Genomic DNA, 17,876 nt, shown 5'->3' with positions numbered 1-17,876 from the left:
ACCTGCTCTGGTAGACACGGTGTTTATATGGCTAGACCAGTTCAGTTTCCTGTCAATGGTGACCCCCCCCCAGATGTTGATAGTAGGGGTTTCAGTGATGGTGATGCCACTGAATGTTAAGGGGACGATGGTTAGAACCTCCCTGGTTGGAGATGGTCATTGCCTGGAACTTGCTGGCTCAAATGTTACTTGCCAGTTGTCAGCCCAAGCCTGGATATTGTCCCTGGTCCTGCTGCATTTGGGGATGAACTGCTTCACTATCTGAGGAGACACGAATGGTGCAGAACACTGTGCAGTCATCTGCGAACATCCCCACTTCTGACCTTATGATGGAAGGAAGGTCATTGATGAGGCTGCTGAAGATGGTTTGTCCTTGGACGCTTCCCTGAGGAACTTCTGCAGTGATGTCCTGAGCATGAGATGATTGACCTCCAACCATCACAACCATCTTCCTTTGTGTCAGGTATGGTTCCAACCAGCGCAGGGTTTTCCCTGTAGTTCCCATTGACTCCATTTTAGCTAGGGCACCTTGATGCCATACTCGGTCAAGTGCAGCCTTGATGTTGAGGGCTATCACCCTCACCTCTGGTATTTATCTCTTTGGTCCATGTTTGGACCAAGGAGGTGATGAGGTCAGGAGCTGAGTGGCCTTGACGGAACACAAACTGGGCATCCGTGAGCAGGTTACTGCCGAGTAGGTACTGCGTGATAGCACTGTTGATGACCCTTCCATTACCTTGCTGATGATTGTGAGGAAGCTGGGAGGGTGGGAACTGGCTGCGTTGGCCTTGGTCTGTTTGTTGTGTACAGGACATACCTGGGGACTTCTGGAGGAGGCCAAGCTGGATCACCTATCTACAGGAGTTGTGCCTTAAGGGGGCAACATTGATGATCAAAGACTCCCCCACTTTCTGAGCCAAAGCTTCAAAGTACATTTCTTATCCAAGATTCGTCTTAATCACAGACAGCCACAAAACAAATTAACACCATGAAATCCAAACAAAGAAAACATCAAACACCTAATGTTCAAAAAACAAGAACAAATTGTGCAAAATGGTAGAAACAAGCAAATAACACACAGAATATTAAACATCGAACCACAGGTACCTTGAAACAGTCTAGGAATATTCAGTTCAGTTCAGTTCAATTTAGGCTGTGTCAGTGACTGCAGGCCTCAGCCTCAGACCAGTTCTACACCAAAGCGCCTCGATCAAATCACACAAATAGCATAAAGGAGTAACTAAAAGTACAGGTAACCTGAACTGCAGAGTCCCCCAATAATGAGTCCACAACTGCGGAGCGAGTTCAGCGCTGAGGACATTGAACATCAAACGGACCCTCTGCCTGAGCCATGCGAGAAGGGAAACCAGTCAAATGCAGGCAGACAGCGCTGACTACCCGCTTGCCTTCCGCTCCCATCCTTGTCAATTTCGATCTTGCTCGATGCTTTAATCTGTGAGTAGTTATGAAGCCAACCACGGGTTCGCGTTCCGTCACTCGGAAACAATGACCGCACACTCCGCTCTCAACCTCGTCAGCAGACAGCAGAAGTTCCAGGTCACTCAGTTGGCCCAAAAATACATCACCAAAATGGAAACTACAGGCTGAAATCGATCACAGCTCAGGAGAAGTATATTTAGAAGAAGAAGTAGTTTTGTGAGCTGTCGCTGTTGGTTGCATTGGTTGTTGATGTCATCTTTTTGGTCACTGGAGGGATCTCTTAAATGCAGAGGGTAGTGGACTCAACCAGATACACTGCAGGCATATCCCTCCCCACCATCAGTAGTATCTACTGGACGTGCTGCCTTAAGGTAGCAGCTTCTATGATGAAGGATCACCCACCATCCGGACCGTGCCATCTTCTTGCAGTAACCATGGGACAGAAGCTACAGAAGCCTGAAGTCCCACACCACCAGGTTCAGGAACAGCTACTTCACTTCGACCCTTGGGCAAGGGGTCGTACCTGCTTAGTGTCTCCCCTCACCCACCCCCAGTTAAGGTCACGTGAAGCCATGGGAGCAGCTGGTGGATGGTTGTATGAGCAGCCGGTGATGTGATCACTGACACCAGGCAGATAATCTCTGAAGAGTATTGATAATGTTTGGGGTCACCCGTCTTGTGAAGACACTGCCCAGAAGAAGGAAATGGCAAACCACTTCTGTAGAAAAAATTATCAAGAGCAATCATGGTCAGAAGGCCATGATCACCCATGTCATACAACACAGTACATAATGATGATAATGACAGCATGCTGGTATTGTAGGCAGGTTAGTTAGTTAGCCCATCATCGCTACCGACAGCAGCTTGCCAGAACCCTCTTGTCCTGAGCCAGTCTTTCAAGTTGGCCGCAGGTGTAGCCCACCTACACTTAGATCACTTCGTGAGATCTGTTTTCACGTTGACACGAAAGAGTTTTTTTCTGTTGATCTGTGTCAAAAAAGCCAATCTAAATCCACTGTTTCAATGTTGTAAAACAATGAAACGTGAATCTTCCAAGGGGGTAGAAACTTTTTCTTGGCACTGTACGTCACGACCTGGTACAGAAACTGCACTGCAGCGGATCAGAAGGCTCTTCAGTGGCTGGTCAAAACTGCCCAGCGCATCACCGGCACCAGCCTACCCACCATCAAGGACGTAGAGACAGGAAGGTGCCGGGAAAAGGGCCAGTAACTTCATGAAGGATCCCACCCACCCTGCTCATGGGCTGTTTGTCCCACTCCCATCAAGGGAGGAGGCTATGAAGTGTCCACACTACCAGACTCAAAAACAGCTAATTCCCCAAGCAGTAAAGCTGATCAACACTTCCATCTACCAACCCATCCTTCCACACCCCCAACCACCGCCTCTTTATCATTTCCTGTCAGAGGCATCTCACGTACAGACACTCCTGTGCCTAGTGCCACTTTATGAATGTACAATCAAACTATGCACATAAGCTGTCTTAGGTACTTATATTTATTGTGTTTTTTATTATTATCGTGTTCTTTATCCTATTGTGTTTTTCTTTGCCGCATCAGATCCAGAGTAACAATTATTTCATTCTCCTTTACCCTTGTGTACTGGAAATAACATTAAACAGTCTTGAATTTGAAGAAAAACATGCAGTGAAATACATTGTTTGCAACTTTTAAACTTTCCTCTCTTGCTTTTTCTTTGCACAACGGGTGCTTGACGGTCTTTTATTAATGGGTTCTATTGGGTTTCTTGGTTTTGTGGCTGCCTGTCAGGAGACAAATCTTAAGGTTTTATATAGTATACATAAATAAATAAAGGTATCCGTTAGCCTTGCGAGACCATGGATCTGCGCCTGGTAAGTCTTCACTCTCCAGGGCGCAGGCCTGGGCAAGGTTGTATGGAAGACCAGCAGTTGCCCATGCTGCAAGTCTCCCCTCTCCACGACACCAATGTTGTCCAAGGGAAGGGCATTCGGACCCATACAGCTTGGCACCAGTGTCGTCGCAGAGCAATGTGTGATTAAGTGCCTTGCTCAAGGACACAACACGCTGCCTCGACTGGGGCTCAAACAAACAACCTTCAGGTCGCTAGTCCAATGCCTTAACCAGTTGGCCACGTGCTCACATACATACTTTGATAATAAATGAACTTTGAACTTTGAAATGCCCTCTAGTAGTAGGCATTTTGACCCCAGGAGACAGATGCTGACTGTCTGTCTAGGCATGTCATAATTTCATAAACCTCAATCAAATCTTCCCTCAGCTTTCCCAAGGTTAAAGTCAGGTTTAAAATCATGGGATGAATGGTCTCCTTCCATAACGTTCTTAAAAACGCAGAAGATATGCAATTAAAACAAAGAACTGAAATTATATTAATGTTGTGGTGTTTGCCGAGCTTGGCAATGATCTTGCAGATGTTTCATCACCAGTCGAGGTGACATCCTCAGTGAGCAGTTGTTGGTGTTTCCCTCTGGCAGTGCTCGTGTTTATATAGGACCCCCTCGGCCTACATCAAGAATATCACAGACCATGAACTCAACAACACCACAGAACACCACAACCCGAGCTTCCAATATTCACCACTTCTATCGGCACTTGCCTGGATGAGCGCAGCTTCGAAGTAAACGTATTGTCAAAGTATGTATATGTCACCATATTACAACCCTGAGATTCATTTCCTTGCAGGCATTCATGGGAAGACAAAGAAATAAAATGTAATTTATGAAAAAACTATACATAAGTAAAGGCTGGCAAACAACCAATGTGCAAAAGAAGATAAATTGTGTAAATAAAAAATAATAAATAATTTAATGTTGGGATCATGAGTTGTCGAATCCTTGAAAGTGAGTCTGTAGGTTGTGGAATCAGGTCAGAGTTGTGGTGAGTAAAGTTCAGGAGCCTGATGGTTGTGGGGTAATAACTGTTCCTGAACCTGGTGGTGTGGGACCTGAGGCTCGTTGTGGTGAGTGAAGTTATCCACACTGGTTCAGGAGCCTGATGGTTGTGGGGTAATAACTGTTCCTGAACCTGGTGGTGTGGGACCTGAGGCTCGTTGTGGTGAGTGAAGTTATCCACACTGGTTCAGGAGCCTGATGGTTGTGGGGTAATAACTGTTCCTGAACCTGGTGGTGTGGGACCTGAGGCTCATTGTGGTGAGTGAAGTTATCCACACTGGTTCAGGAGCCTGATGGTTGTGGGGTAATAACTGTTCCTGAACCTGGTGGTGTGGGACCTGAGGCTCGTTGTGGTGAGTGAAGTTATCCACACTGGTTCAGGAGCCTGATGGTTGTGGGGTAATAACTGTTCCTGAACCTGGTGGTGTGGGACCTGAGGCTCGTTGTGGTGAGTGAAGTTATCCACACTGGTTCAGGAGCCTGATGGTTGTGGGGTAATAACTGTTCCTGAACCTGGTGGTGTGGGTCCTGAGGCTCATTGTGGTGAGTGAAGTTATCCACAGTGGTTCAGGAGCCTGATGGTTGAGGGGTAATAATTGTTCCTGAACCTGGTGGTGTGGGACCTGAGGCTCATTGTGGTGAGTGAAGTTATCCACACTGGTTCAGGAGCCTGATGGTTGTGGGGTAATAACTGTTCCTGAACCTGGTGGTGTGGGACCTGAGGCTCATTGTGGTGCGTGAAGTTATCCACACTGGTTCAGGAGCCTGATGGTTGTGGGGTAATAACTGTTCCTGAACCTGGTGGTGTGGGTCCTGAGGCTCGTTGTGGTGAGTGAAGTTATCCACACTGGTTCAGGAGCCTGATGGTTGAGGGGTAATAACTGTTCCTGAACCTGGTGGTGTGGGACCTGAGGCTCATTGTGGTGAGTGAAGTTATCCACAGTGGTTCAGGAGCCTGATGGTTGAGGGGTAATAACTGTTCCTGAACCTGGTGGTGTGGGACCTGAGGCTCATTGTGGGGAGTGAAGTTATCCACACTGGTTCAGGAGCCTGATGGTTGTGGGGTAATAACTGTTCCTGAACCTGGTGGTGTGGGACCTGAGGCTCATTGTGGTGAGTGAAGTTATCCACAGTGGTTCAGGAGCCTGATAGCTGAGGGGTAATAACTGTTCCTGAACCTGGTGGTGTGGGACCTGAGGCTCATTGTGGTGAGTGAAGTTATCCACAGTGGTTCAGGAGCCTGATGGTTGTGGGGTAATAACTGTTCCTGAACCTGGTGGTGTGGGACCCGAGTCTTCTGTACCTCCTGCCTGTAGAAGTGAGCAGAGAGCATGGTCTGGATGGTAGGGGTCCTTGATGATGGATGCACTTTCTCGCGGCAGCACTCAGAAGATTAGGGCTTCCCAATTTGGGGTCCATGACCCTTTGCCTAATGTATTGGTCCATGGCATAAAAAAGATTGGGAACAATGTAGATGGACTCAATGATGGGGACAGCTTTGCCTCTGTAGGCTTTTCCATTCCTGTGCACTGGTGTTTCCATACCAGGTTGTGATGCAGCCAGTCAATATACTCTCAACTACACATCGATAGAAGTTTGTCAAAGTTTTAGATGACATGCCGAATCTGTCTAAACTTCTGAGAAAGTAGAGGCATTATCTGTAGTTGCACTTACACGCTGGTCCCAGGACAGATCCTCTGATATGCCTCATGAAAAAAATTAATGTTACTGATCCTCTCCACCTTTGATCTCCTAATCAGGATTGGGAATGGCCTCTGGCTTCTTCCTCCTGTAGCCGATAGTCGGCTCTGATTTTGCTGACATTGAGTGAGAGGTTGTTGAGAATGAGAGCAAGACCTAGCTGGTGGTGGTTCTTGCTTAAAGACACTCAATTAGCTTTGCAAAATACTGTAGACTGAACGGTTTTTCCCTGTTCAGTTCTCTAACTTATGGTGATATCTCCCCCTTCCCCCTTCTCTCCTTTACCATTTCCCATTCTGGTTTCCCTCTCACTCCTCTTCTCCTCATCTCCCTCTGGGTTCCCTCCTCCTTCCCTTTCTTCCACGGTCCACCCTCTTCTCCTATCAGATTCTTTCTTCAGCCCTTTACCTTTTCAGCCTATTGGCTCCCTGCTTCTCATTTTGTCTCCCCCCTCCCCCCTTCACCCACCCATCTCCCCCTAACCTGGCCTCTCCCTATTGCCTACATAAACACAAGAGATTCTGCATTCGCTGGAAGTCCAGAGTAAGACACACAAAATGCTGAAGGAACTCAATCCTGAAAGGGTCTCAGCCCGGTACATTGACCGTTTACTCCTCTCCGTAGGTGCTGCCTGACCTGCTGAGTTCCTCCAGCATTTTGTGTGTGTAGTTACTTCACCTCTCAGTACTCCTTCCCCTCCTCCACCTTCTTATTCTGGCTTTCTCTCCCTTCTGTTCCGGTCCTAATGAAGGGTCTTGGCCCAATAGGTCGACTCTTGATTCTCTCCCATTAATGTGCAATTCATTGCCACAGGCGGCTGTGGAGACCAAGTCATTGGGTATATTTGAGGCAGAGGTCGATAGATTCTTGATTAGTCAGGGCATGAAGGGATACGGGGAGACGGCAGGAGATTCGGGCTGAGAGGGAAAATGGATCAGCCATGATGAAATGCAGAACAGACTCGATGGGCCAGATGGCCTAATTCTGCTCTGATATCTTATGGTCTTACGCTGCCTGACCTGCTGAGCTTCTCTATGTGTGTGTGGGTGTGTTGCTCTGGATTTCCAGCATCTGCAGAATCTCTTGTGTCCCTGTGCTGTTTGTTGTGAGGAGGACCGATGTTCGTTGTGAGATGCCCGCGCCAGCGCTCTGTTGACTAACAGCCACGTTTGTCTCTCATGCAGTCTGCGGGAAGCGGTACAAGAACCGGCCAGGGCTGAGCTACCACTACACCCACACCCACCTGGCTGAGGAGGAGGGCGAGGATGAGCTGGAGCGACACACTCTTCCCTTCCACCGCAAGAACAACCACAAACGTAAGCCTGGGACCTCGCCCCACCTGACTGCTCTGGGTATAGTTGGTGCTCTGCGCTCCGAATGAGGGACCACCCCGCCCCTCTGCATGCTGGGGTGGGGTCGATTGCTGTTCGTCCCCCATGGGGATGGAGACTCAATCAGACCCCACCCACGGGGACTTTGAACAATCTACCCTGGTTGGACAGATTCCTGGAGGTTTTGTCACATGACACCCCTGTGGCCATGCCCTAAACCAACCCTCATTGGTTGCCTGACACATCAATCACTACATTTCAGAAAGCTGATTGGCTGGTTTGGATGCCCACTAATAAAAAACATTGATTAAGTTGAATAAAAGTCCTGATGAAGTGTCTCAGCCTGAGACTTGTTTCTTTCCCATCACAGACGCTGCCTGCCTTGCTGAGTTCCTCCAGCATTTTGTGTGTTGCTTAGTGTAAGAACCAGAGTTTTAAAAACATTTCCTTAATGCACTGATGGTTTTAGCTCCCAGCGTTTCTGCCCATGGCTGTTTCTTGGAGATTAGTTGTTCTGGGGGGATTCTTGGAGAGATGGTACCACCCACCTGGACTGATTCCGGAGACCACCCATCCTAGGGGTGGCCGACACAACGGTGGAGGGGATGCCAGTTGGGTGGGAGCTGTGGCGGGTGGTCACCTCATTGCAGTTGGGAAGGAGGAGCCCTTATCCCCCATCCTAGCCCCATTCCGGACAACTGGGATGTAAGGTAACCGCGTGAAGATCCGACTTGACACCAGACCATAGCCAATCCCTGGGACGCAAGACAGAGGAACACCACTCTCTCAGCGCTTCAGAAATCCCTTTGCATTCGACGGGAGAGCGGGTGTAATGATAACACAGCCCCCAGAAGACGTCAATGCCCTGGCACTGACCTCAGTGCTGCAGGACCAGGCTTGGACCTGAAACCTGTGTCGCTGTGGGTCAAAGTTACCTCCAGTGCCCCTGCCTGCTGCCGGGGTCCTGCTTTCCAGAGCCAGCATCTGTTTCTGCATGTGTGTCTCCATCGTATAAAACAGATATTGCTTCGATTGTTTTCTGGAATGTCTATCTTCACACACTTACCCTCCGCACAACCGGAGAGCTGCCGTGAATCACTTCCGGAATAATGCATTGCCGGGGGAAAGGTGAATGGTGTGACTTATACTGGAATGATTGCCTGGTCTCGTGGTGTTTCTGCAGTGCCTGCATTTGCAGCCTGCTTGCTTCCTGCTCAAAGCCACCAGTTGGTATTTACCACAGGGTAAGCTGCAAGAGGAGAGTTTCTTCAGTTCCCCACCACCCCGTGGTCCTGGGTGCCAGAGTACACGCAGACGCTTTGTGTGAGAAATCATAGTTCATGTCGTGCCAGTACCCTGTGTGTTGTATGATGGGTGTGAAAAACTAATGCAGCTATTCCCTCCAGTGTCAATACAGGAGGGTCCTGCGTGAGTAGTTACATCTTGCAGGGTTCAAATGACTTCCGGACTTGTTGGTTAAGTCAACTCCTTTCCCTGTCATTCCGTAACCACCTCCTTCGAATAAATCAAAATCACCTGAAAAGGAGAAATTCCTTTCTTCCTTCTGGGTGGAATATTGGGGACCGGTAATAACTTCAGAAGTTCTAAGAGCTAATGGAGATGTCTATTTAATCTCTTTCCCTCACACACTCCCCCTCTCTCTCCCCCCTCTCTCTCCTCCCTCTCTCTCCCTCCTCCCTCTCTCTCCCTCCTCCCTCTCCCTCCTCCCTCTCCCCCTCTACCCCTCTCTCTTTCTCTCCCACTCACATTGTCTCCACCCCTCTCTCTTCCTCATCCACTCTCTCTCATTCCCTTTCTATCTCTCTTCCACACCCCCTCTCCCTCTCTCCCACTGTCTCACTCTCTCTCCCATTTCTGTCTCAATCTCTCCCTCGCTATCCCTCTCTCCTCTTTCTTCCTCTCCCTCTCTCCCCCTCCCCACTACCCCTCTCCTCCACTACCCCTTTCTCCCTTCTACCCCCTCCCCTTTCTTCCCCTTCCCCTCCCCTCCCCTCCCTCTCCCCTCCCTCTCCTCTCCTCTCTCCCCCTCCCTCTTCATCCCCCTCTCCCCCTCTCCCTCTCCCCTCTCCCCCTCTCCCCCTCTCCCCCTCTCCCCTTCTCCCCCTCTCCCCTTCTCCCCCTCTCCCCCTCTCCCCTTCTCCCCCTCTCCCCCTCTCCCCTTCTCCCCCTCTCCTCCTCTCCCCCTCTCCCCCTCTCCCCCTCTCCCCCTCTCCCCCTCTCCCCCTCTCCCCCTCTCCCCCTCTCCCCCTTCCCCCTCTCCCCCTTCCCCCCTCTCCCCCTTCCCCCCTCTCCCCCTTCCCCCCTCTCCCCCTTCCCCTCTCTCCCCCTTCCCCCCTCTCCCCCTTCCCCTCTCTCCCCCTTCCCCTCTCTCCCCCTTCCCCTCTCCCCCTTCTTCCCCTCTCCCCCCTCTTCCCTCCCTCTCCCTCTAGTTGAAAAAGTTCTTTGTCATCTCCGTTCTAAAGGGACGTCCCTCCATTCTGAGGCTGTGTCCTCTGGTCTTAGACTCCCCCTCATAGATACGCCCTCTGCACATCCACTTCCAACGTTTAATATGTTTCAATGAGAAATACCGCTCCCCCACCCCACCATTCTTCTCAATTCCATTACGGGCCCGGAGCCATCAAACACTCCTCGTATGAAAAGCTTTCCAGTCCTGATCCTGAAGAAGGGTCTCGGCCCAGAATGTCATCTGTTTATTCCTCTCCGTAGATGCTGCCTGACCTGCCGAGTTCCTCCAGCATGTGTGTGTTGCTTTGCTGATATTTCAGTGGAAGTGCTCCTGAACTCTCTCCTCTCCCGCCACACTGCCGCCATTCCCCGCTGCAGTGCTTCGCTACAGACAGGAAGCCGGCCGATGGGTATGGGTGGTGTTTACGTAGGAGTGGAGTAAACGTGGTGGCAGGATTAGGCATCTTTTCACTGAGTCACCTTAGCTGCGGTATGCGCTGGGCGGCTTGGTGTGGGAGCGATGCACCAGGCCGCCCAGGTGAAAAGTCTGCGCACTCAGAAGCCCACACAAGAGTAAAGAATATTGACTCAGCCTGTGATCAGAGCGCTGCAAGCACACTGGCCACAATCTTCCAATCGATCTGATGCTGTTTAGCTGTCTTCTATTCCGTCCCTGGAAGACAAATCTCTCCCTTCCCCTCCTGTCCTGGGTTCTGGTCAGAGGGCATACTGTTCCACTCCCAGTCCAGATGCAGAGCTTTGACCTGAATGACAACAGCTCCCTCTACCCCTGCCACCCCACTGAGGCTGCTCTGAGTCACCCTGGCAGATTGTTTGTTTGCTCCGGACTCTGGTGTCTGCAGTCTCTTCTCTGCTAGACGTTCTGTTTGGGAAGGAGAAATATCACCCCCATTTCATAGAACAGAACAGTACAGCATAGAAACAGGCCAATTGGCCCACAGCGTTGTGCTGAACCAGTTAAAAAGCAGATCAAAAACACCCAAATACTATTCCCTCCTACCTACACCATGTCCACATCCCTCCACCTTCCTCACATCTATATGCCTATCCAAATGTTTCTTAAAAGCCTCTAATGTATTTGCCTCTACCACCAGACCAGGCAGCACATTCCAGACATCCACCACTCTCTGAGTAAAAAAATTACCCCTCACATCCCCCTTGAACCTACCCCCTCTCACCTTCAATACATGCCCTCTGGTATTAGACATTTCTACCCTGGGAAACAGATACTCTCTGTCCACTCGATCTGCCTCTCATAATCTTGTAAACCTCTATCAGATCTCCCCTCAGCCTCCAACACTCCAGAGAAAACAACCCAAGTTTATTCAGCCTCTCACAATAGCACACGCCCTCTAAACCAGGCAGCATCCTGGTAAACCTCTTCTGCACCCTCTCCAAAGCCTCAACATCATTCCTATATTGGGGTGACCAGAACTGTTTGCAATACTCCAGATGTGATCTAACCAGAGTTTTATAAAGTTGAAACATAACCTCCTGACTTTTCCTTGTGGGGGAAAAAAAGGGTGAGGAGACAATAATTCTGGAGGATGTTCCCATTCCCATAGCAAAGAGTGGTGATCCTGTGCGTGGCCATCCCTACTGAGTATTATACCAGCAGCACTGTGGCCCCTGGAGTCTCTGAAAACAATGCCTTTCTGGAAATTCCTTGAGAGTAAGATTAGCTTTATTTGTCGCGTGTACATTGACGCATACAGTGCAATATGCCATTTGCATCAGAGCAAATCAGCCATTATTGCACCGTGCAGCCTGCAACTTTTGCCACATTTCTGGTCCCTAAATGTGTAGATCAGTGAAAAGAACACAACACCTGTGCTCTCTCCAAACCGTTTGCAGTCAGGGCTCACGAGGGATGCTGCTGGAATATTTAGGGGAGCAAATGCTTTGCGCGATGCATTTCTGTCCGCTGCTGATCATCCCGTCGAATCACTCGACGCACGCGTCTGGCTGGGCTCCAGACCCACGGTCTGGCCGTGGATTCCGAACGTTCCCAGCCTCAGCGTTCTCCAAGTAACTCTCGCCAGGAGAGCCCCGTCCACCCGCAGTGTTTGGGGAAGGGCTCTTCGATCTCAAGGGGGCTTCACACTTCCCGTACAATCATAGAAATTTACAGTTGTGTTTGTGATGATTGGCTCGGCAAAGCACTGGTAAGCAGCTGCAGTTCTTCAAAGTCATCAGAATCAGGTTTAATATCACCAGCAAATGTCGTGAGATTTGTTGATTTTGTGGCAGCAGTATAATGCAGTACATAATAATTAAAGCTACAAATTACAATAAGAAATATATATAAAAATGAAAATTAATAAGCAGTGCAAAAAGAGAAAAGGAAGTAGTGAGGTAGTGTTCATGGGTTCAATGTCCATTCAGAAATCTTATGGCAGAGGGGAAGAAGCTGTTCCTGAGTCATTGAGTGTGTGTCTTCAGGCTCCTGTACCTCCTCCCTGATGGTAACAATGAGAAGAGGGCATGTCCTGGGTGCTGGAGCTTCTTAATGATGGACGCCGCCTTTTTGGGGCATCGCTCCTTGAAGATGTCCTGGATACTACGGAGACCAGTGCCCGTGATGGAGCTGACCGAGTTCACAACTCTCTGCAGCTTACTTCGATCCTGTGCAATAGCAACCCACCACCCATACCAGACGGTGATGCTCTCCACAGTACCTCTGTAGAAATTTGTGAGTGTTTTGGTGACAAACCAAATCTCCTCAAACTCCTAATGAAATATAGACACTGTTGTGCCTTCTTTGTAGCTGCAGCTGTATGTTAGGCTCAGGCTAGTTCCTCAGAGATGTTGACACCAGGAACTTGAAATTGCTCACTCTCTCCACATCTGATCCCTCTATGATGATTGGTGTGTGTTCCCTCATCTTACCCTTCCTGAAGTCCATAATCAGTCCTTTGGTCTTACTGACATGAGTGGAAGGTTGTTGCTGTGACACCACTCAACTAGCTGGTATGTCTCGCTCCTGTACGCTCTCTTGTCACCACCTGAGATTCTGCCAACAATGGTTGTGTTGTCAGCAAATTTATAGATGGCACGAGCTGTGCCTAGCCAGGCAGTTGTGGCCACAATCATCATGAGGAATGCTGAGACATCCAGCACTGAGTCATGTTTGCTACTCTCACTTTCAACTCAGTGGAGCTGGTGGCTTCCCACACTTTCAAACTCATCAGCTTTAACTGGAAGGTTTACAATATTCTCTACCGTCCCTCCTTCCTTTCCAGTCCTGATGAAGGATCTCGGCCCAAAACGTCAACTGTTTCTTTATCTCTATAGACACTGCCTGACCTGCTGAGCTCCTCCAGTGTCTTGTGAGTGTTCTTCTACCACCTGTTGGATCCGATGATACGAATCCAGAGGTTCTTCACAAGTTAACGTGTTTACTTACTGCCCATAACACTGCTGGGCAGCCACCAAGGTCCTCCACATCTCTCTCTGTCCTTGGCCTTCTTCTCTATTGTGCCCCAGGTGTGGTTCAGGGTCTTCATTTCTGTGCCTACGGTACGGTGCCAAATTGTCTTTGGTCTCCCACATTTCCTCTGCCCTTCAGGGGTCCAATGAAGTGCTGTCTTGATGATGGAGCTGGCCTCTCTTCTCATCACGTGCCCAACCCATCTCCAACGTTTCCTCATGATGATGGTGACCATGCCCTCTTGGTGACACTCAAGGAGTAGGGTGTGGTTGGAGATCTTTCTTGGCCAGAAAATACAAAGGATCTTCCGGAATCTCATGGTGTAGAATGACGACAGCTTGGCAAGATTGCTCTCTGTCACATTCCTGCATTCTGACCCGTACAAGAGTGTGGACAGAACACAGCTCCAGTACAGCCTCACCTTGGAGTGGACGCTCTACTTGGTGATCCCCATATGTTGCTCGTTGATCTGGCGACGTTAACGTGGGAATCTCCTGTAATTTTTAGGTCTGCAGGCAGCGTGGACTGATGACAGCCATAATGGAATGGTGGAACAGACTTAGTGGAAGAATGGCCAAATTTTGCTCCTTTGGCTTATGGTCTTGTGGGTGGGACGGCTTGACCGGACTGGGTTAAATCACTCCTTGTATCACAGAATGGTTGCAACACCAGCGGCTTCATAGTTGGAATCTGTTACTATTTTCCCTTGAACTAACTCGATGCTCTCGTGTGATGAAATGATCTTTGTGTACAGCATACAACAAAAAAAGCTTTTGACTGTAATGTAACCGGACTACAGCGTCATCAATCAGGTTTCAGTCCCCGCCGTTGTCTGTCGGGGGGAGGGGGTTTGCACCTTCTCCCCGTGACCACACGGGTTTCATCCGGGTGGTCCAGTTTCCTGCCACATTCCAAAGACATGCGGGTTAGGATTAGTAACGTGGGCATTGGTGTGATGGCATCGGACGCTCGGGGGCCTCCCCAGCACATCCTTGGGCAGAGTTCATCGTTGGTGCTGTTAAGCCTACTCTGGAGTTAGAGACAGGACACTCTCAACGGTGTTTCTGTAAAATTCAACTAAGATGGGGGGTGAGGGGGTGAGGGGGCCTCAATTGCCTCAAATTCCTCAGCAAGTGGAGACGCTGCTGTGTCTTCTTGTGCAGGGAGGCGATTTGAGGGACCAGGCGTGGTCATCAGTGAGGAGAGCTCCCAGGAACTCCGTGCACTTAACTCTCTCTGTGCAGGTGCTACGTATTCACAGAGGGAGATGTCTTCATTTGCACCTTCCTGAAGTCCACAATGATTTCCTTGTACATGTATAAGTGACAAATCTGAATCTGATTTGACCAGTGAAGGATTAAACCCAGGGTTGGTCCAATCCACTAGGTGGGTGGGAAGATGCTGTGGTTTCTGTTGTGAGGAGTTCATCCCAATGATATGGGGAAATCTCTGTCCCTCTATCAGTACGAGCGGTGATTGATAAGTTTGTGGCCTAAGGTAGAAGTCAATTTTAGAAAACCTAGCACACTTATTTTTCCTACAGTTAAACACTGAGCCCAGCGGTCGTGGAGTGTAGAAATCGGCATCTTGGACCTCCAGAAAGTGGTCCACAGCAGGGGTGATTGATAAGTTTGTGGCCTAAAGTACAAGGAAATGGGGAGAAACTTCAAACTTGCTGCATTTTCATTCAGAGTTGAATTGAACGTGCACGTAATGAGAGCTGTATAACTCATCTCCTTCTACCTTAGGCCACAAACTTATCAATCACCCCTGCTGTGGACCACTTCTACAAAGAAGGGATCCGTATGCTCCACGACCGCTGGACTAAGTGTGTACATGTAGGAGGGGACTATGTTGGAAAATAAATGTGCTAGGTTTTCTAAAATCAACTCCTTCTACCTTAGGCCACGAACTTATCAATCACCCCTCATAAATAGACTGTTTGGTTGCTATTGTGTGTGTGTGTGTGTGTGTGTGTGTGAAACAGTTTTCATGTGTGTGTGCACACATGTGTGATTAAAGATTTAATATAATATTTATTTACATATAGTGCAGGAAAGGTCCTCCTGGCCTTTCGAACCATGCCGCTCAGCATTACCCCCTGGTTAATCGCCCAGAGGACACAGCCTCAGAATGGTTAGTTAGTTACTGCCTGTTATGCCGCTGGTGCTTGGGGCAGCGATGGAGGTCCTCCATCTCTGTCTGTCTTTGGCCATTTTGTGCCCCAGGCGTGCCTCAGGGGCCTCATTTCTGCATCTACAGTACAGTGCCAAGTTGTCTTTGGTCTCCCCTATTTCCTCCGCCCTTCAGGGGTCCAGTGAAGATCCGTCTTGACAACGGAGTAGGCCTCTCTTCTCATCTTGTGCCCAACCCAACCCATCTCCAACATTTCCTCGTGATGATTGTGGCCGTGTCCTCTTGGTGACACTGAACGACTAGCATGTGGTTGGAGATCTTTCTTGGCCAGAAAATTCTGAGGATCTTCCAGAGGGTCGTGGTGTGGAATGACAAGGTCACTCTCTGACAAGCTTGGCAAGGTCACTCCCTGTCATGCACCGTACAAGAGTGTGGACAGAACACAGCTCTGGTACAACTTCACCTTGGAGTGGACGCTGTACTTGGTTGATCCCCATAGGTTGCTCATTGATCCTGAGTCTGCACTGGGTGTTGTCCTTGGTCCCACCATTCTGCCAGGTAGGTGAATCTGCTGCTGTTGGTTAAGTTGATGCCATAAGTTCTGGTGGGAGGAAGAGACTCTACATGGAGGGTTGTGGTCTCAGTCTTTCTCTGGTTAACTCCAAATTCAACTTGTCCAAGAAAAAGGTAAAAAATCTGGTGTTATGGTTATTCAATAGATATTCAAAGTTCAAGGTAAATTTATTATCTAAGTACTTATATCTCACCGGGTACAACCTTGAGATTAATTTTCTTGCTGGCATTCAGAAATACGATAGAATCACGGAAAAACTTCACGCAAATACTGACAAACAACCGTAGTCCAAAATAAGACAAACTGTGCAAATACAAGAAAAATAGTAGTCATAGTCATAGTCATACTTTATTGATCCCGGGGGAAATTGGTGTTCGTTACAGTTGCACCATAAATAATTAAATAGTAATAGGACCATAAATAGTTAAATAGTAATATGTAAATTATGCCAGGAAATAAGTCCAGGACCAGCCTATTGGCTCAGGGTGTCTGACCCTCCAAGGGAAGAGTTGTAAAGTTTGATGGCCACAGGCAGGAATGACTTCCTATGATGCTCTGTGTTGCATCTCGGTGGAATGAGTCTCTGGCTGAATGTACTCCTGTGTCCTATAATACTGTATAAGTTAATAAATAAAACTGAGGACATGAGTTGTGGAGTCCTTCAAAGTGGGTCCCTAAGAATGTAGAGGTGCTGCAATGCCTTCTTCGTAATGGCACTTGCGTGATAGACCCAGGACAGATCCTCTGAAATGATAACACCAAGGAATTTAAAGTCACTCATCCTCTCCACCTCCAGTCCCCTAATGAGGACTGGTTTATGGACCTCACCAATTCCTTCCTCCTGTCGTTAATAATCAGCTCTTTGGCTTTGCTGACATTGAGAGAGAAAGGTTGCTAACATTGCATTTGCCATCCTCACCGCTGAGTCAACCTGCAAGTTAACCTTTTAGGGAATCCCGAACAAGGACTCCCAGGTCCCTTTGCACTTCGAATTTTTGAATTTCTCTCCATTTAGAAAATGGTCTTTGCTTTTACTCCTTCCACCAAGGTGCATGACCAACCTTTTTCAGCCAGAGGGTGGTGAATATGTGGAATCTGTTGCCACAGCCAGCTGTGGAGGCCAAGTCATTACATATATTTAAGGCAAAGAATGATAGATTCTTGATTAGCTTGGGCATGAAGGGTTATGGGGAGAAGTCAGGAGATTGGGGCTGAGAGGGAAAATGGATCAGCCATGATGAAATGGGCCAAATGGCCCAACTCTGCTCCTGTATCGTACGGTCTAGGACCACACATTCCCCGACATTGTATTCCACCTACCACTTCTTTGCCTATTCTTCTGATCTGTCCAACTGTCTTAAGTCCTTCTGCAGTCTCCCTGCTTCCTCAGCACTACCCGCCCCTCCACCAATCTCTGTATTGTCTGCAAACTTGGCCATAAAGCCACGTAAAAGGAAGTGGTCTGGACACCAACCCTTGTGGAATACCACTCGTCACCCACAGCCAATCAGAAAAGGCTCCCTTTACTCCCAACTCTCTGCCTCCTGCCAATCGGCTAATCCCCTATCCACGTTGTCAGCAAACTAAACTATGTTACAAGAACGAAGAGAGAAAGACAAAGAACAAAGATGTCGAGGCATCTCGTACTCAGACTAGAGCATAAAGGCACATTTCACTGATAAAGACGTAATCCATGAAGCAGCCATTTTCAGTAGTGTGACATAGGCATTCTTCTAGGGTGCATCACAACCTGGTATGGAAGTTGTCCTGTCCAAGACCGAAAGAAGCTGCAGAAGATCGTGAACACAGCGCAGCACATCACACAAACCAATCTTCCGTCCTTGGACTCACTTTACACCGCACGCT

At 48.8% G+C, this 17,876-nt stretch overlaps 1 protein-coding gene across 1 annotated transcript in view; it reads left to right on the top strand.

Moving 5' to 3' along the window:
• The window catches only part of dpf1 (double PHD fingers 1), a 119,917-nt gene that overhangs the window by 62,728 nt on the left and 39,313 nt on the right, over positions 1-17,876 (top strand). The window contains 2 exon segments of the mRNA XM_072274501.1: positions 7,234-7,365; positions 11,338-11,348. Of these exon segments, the coding sequence (XP_072130602.1) occupies positions 7,234-7,365; positions 11,338-11,348 (143 nt within the window).

The sequence above is a fragment of the Mobula birostris genome, chromosome 12 (assembly GCF_030028105.1).
Source record: "Mobula birostris isolate sMobBir1 chromosome 12, sMobBir1.hap1, whole genome shotgun sequence".
Lineage (NCBI taxonomy): Eukaryota > Metazoa > Chordata > Chondrichthyes > Myliobatiformes > Myliobatidae > Mobula > Mobula birostris.
The sequence above is the reverse complement of the archived record's forward strand: the minus strand, read 5'-3'. Positions and strand labels throughout refer to the sequence as shown.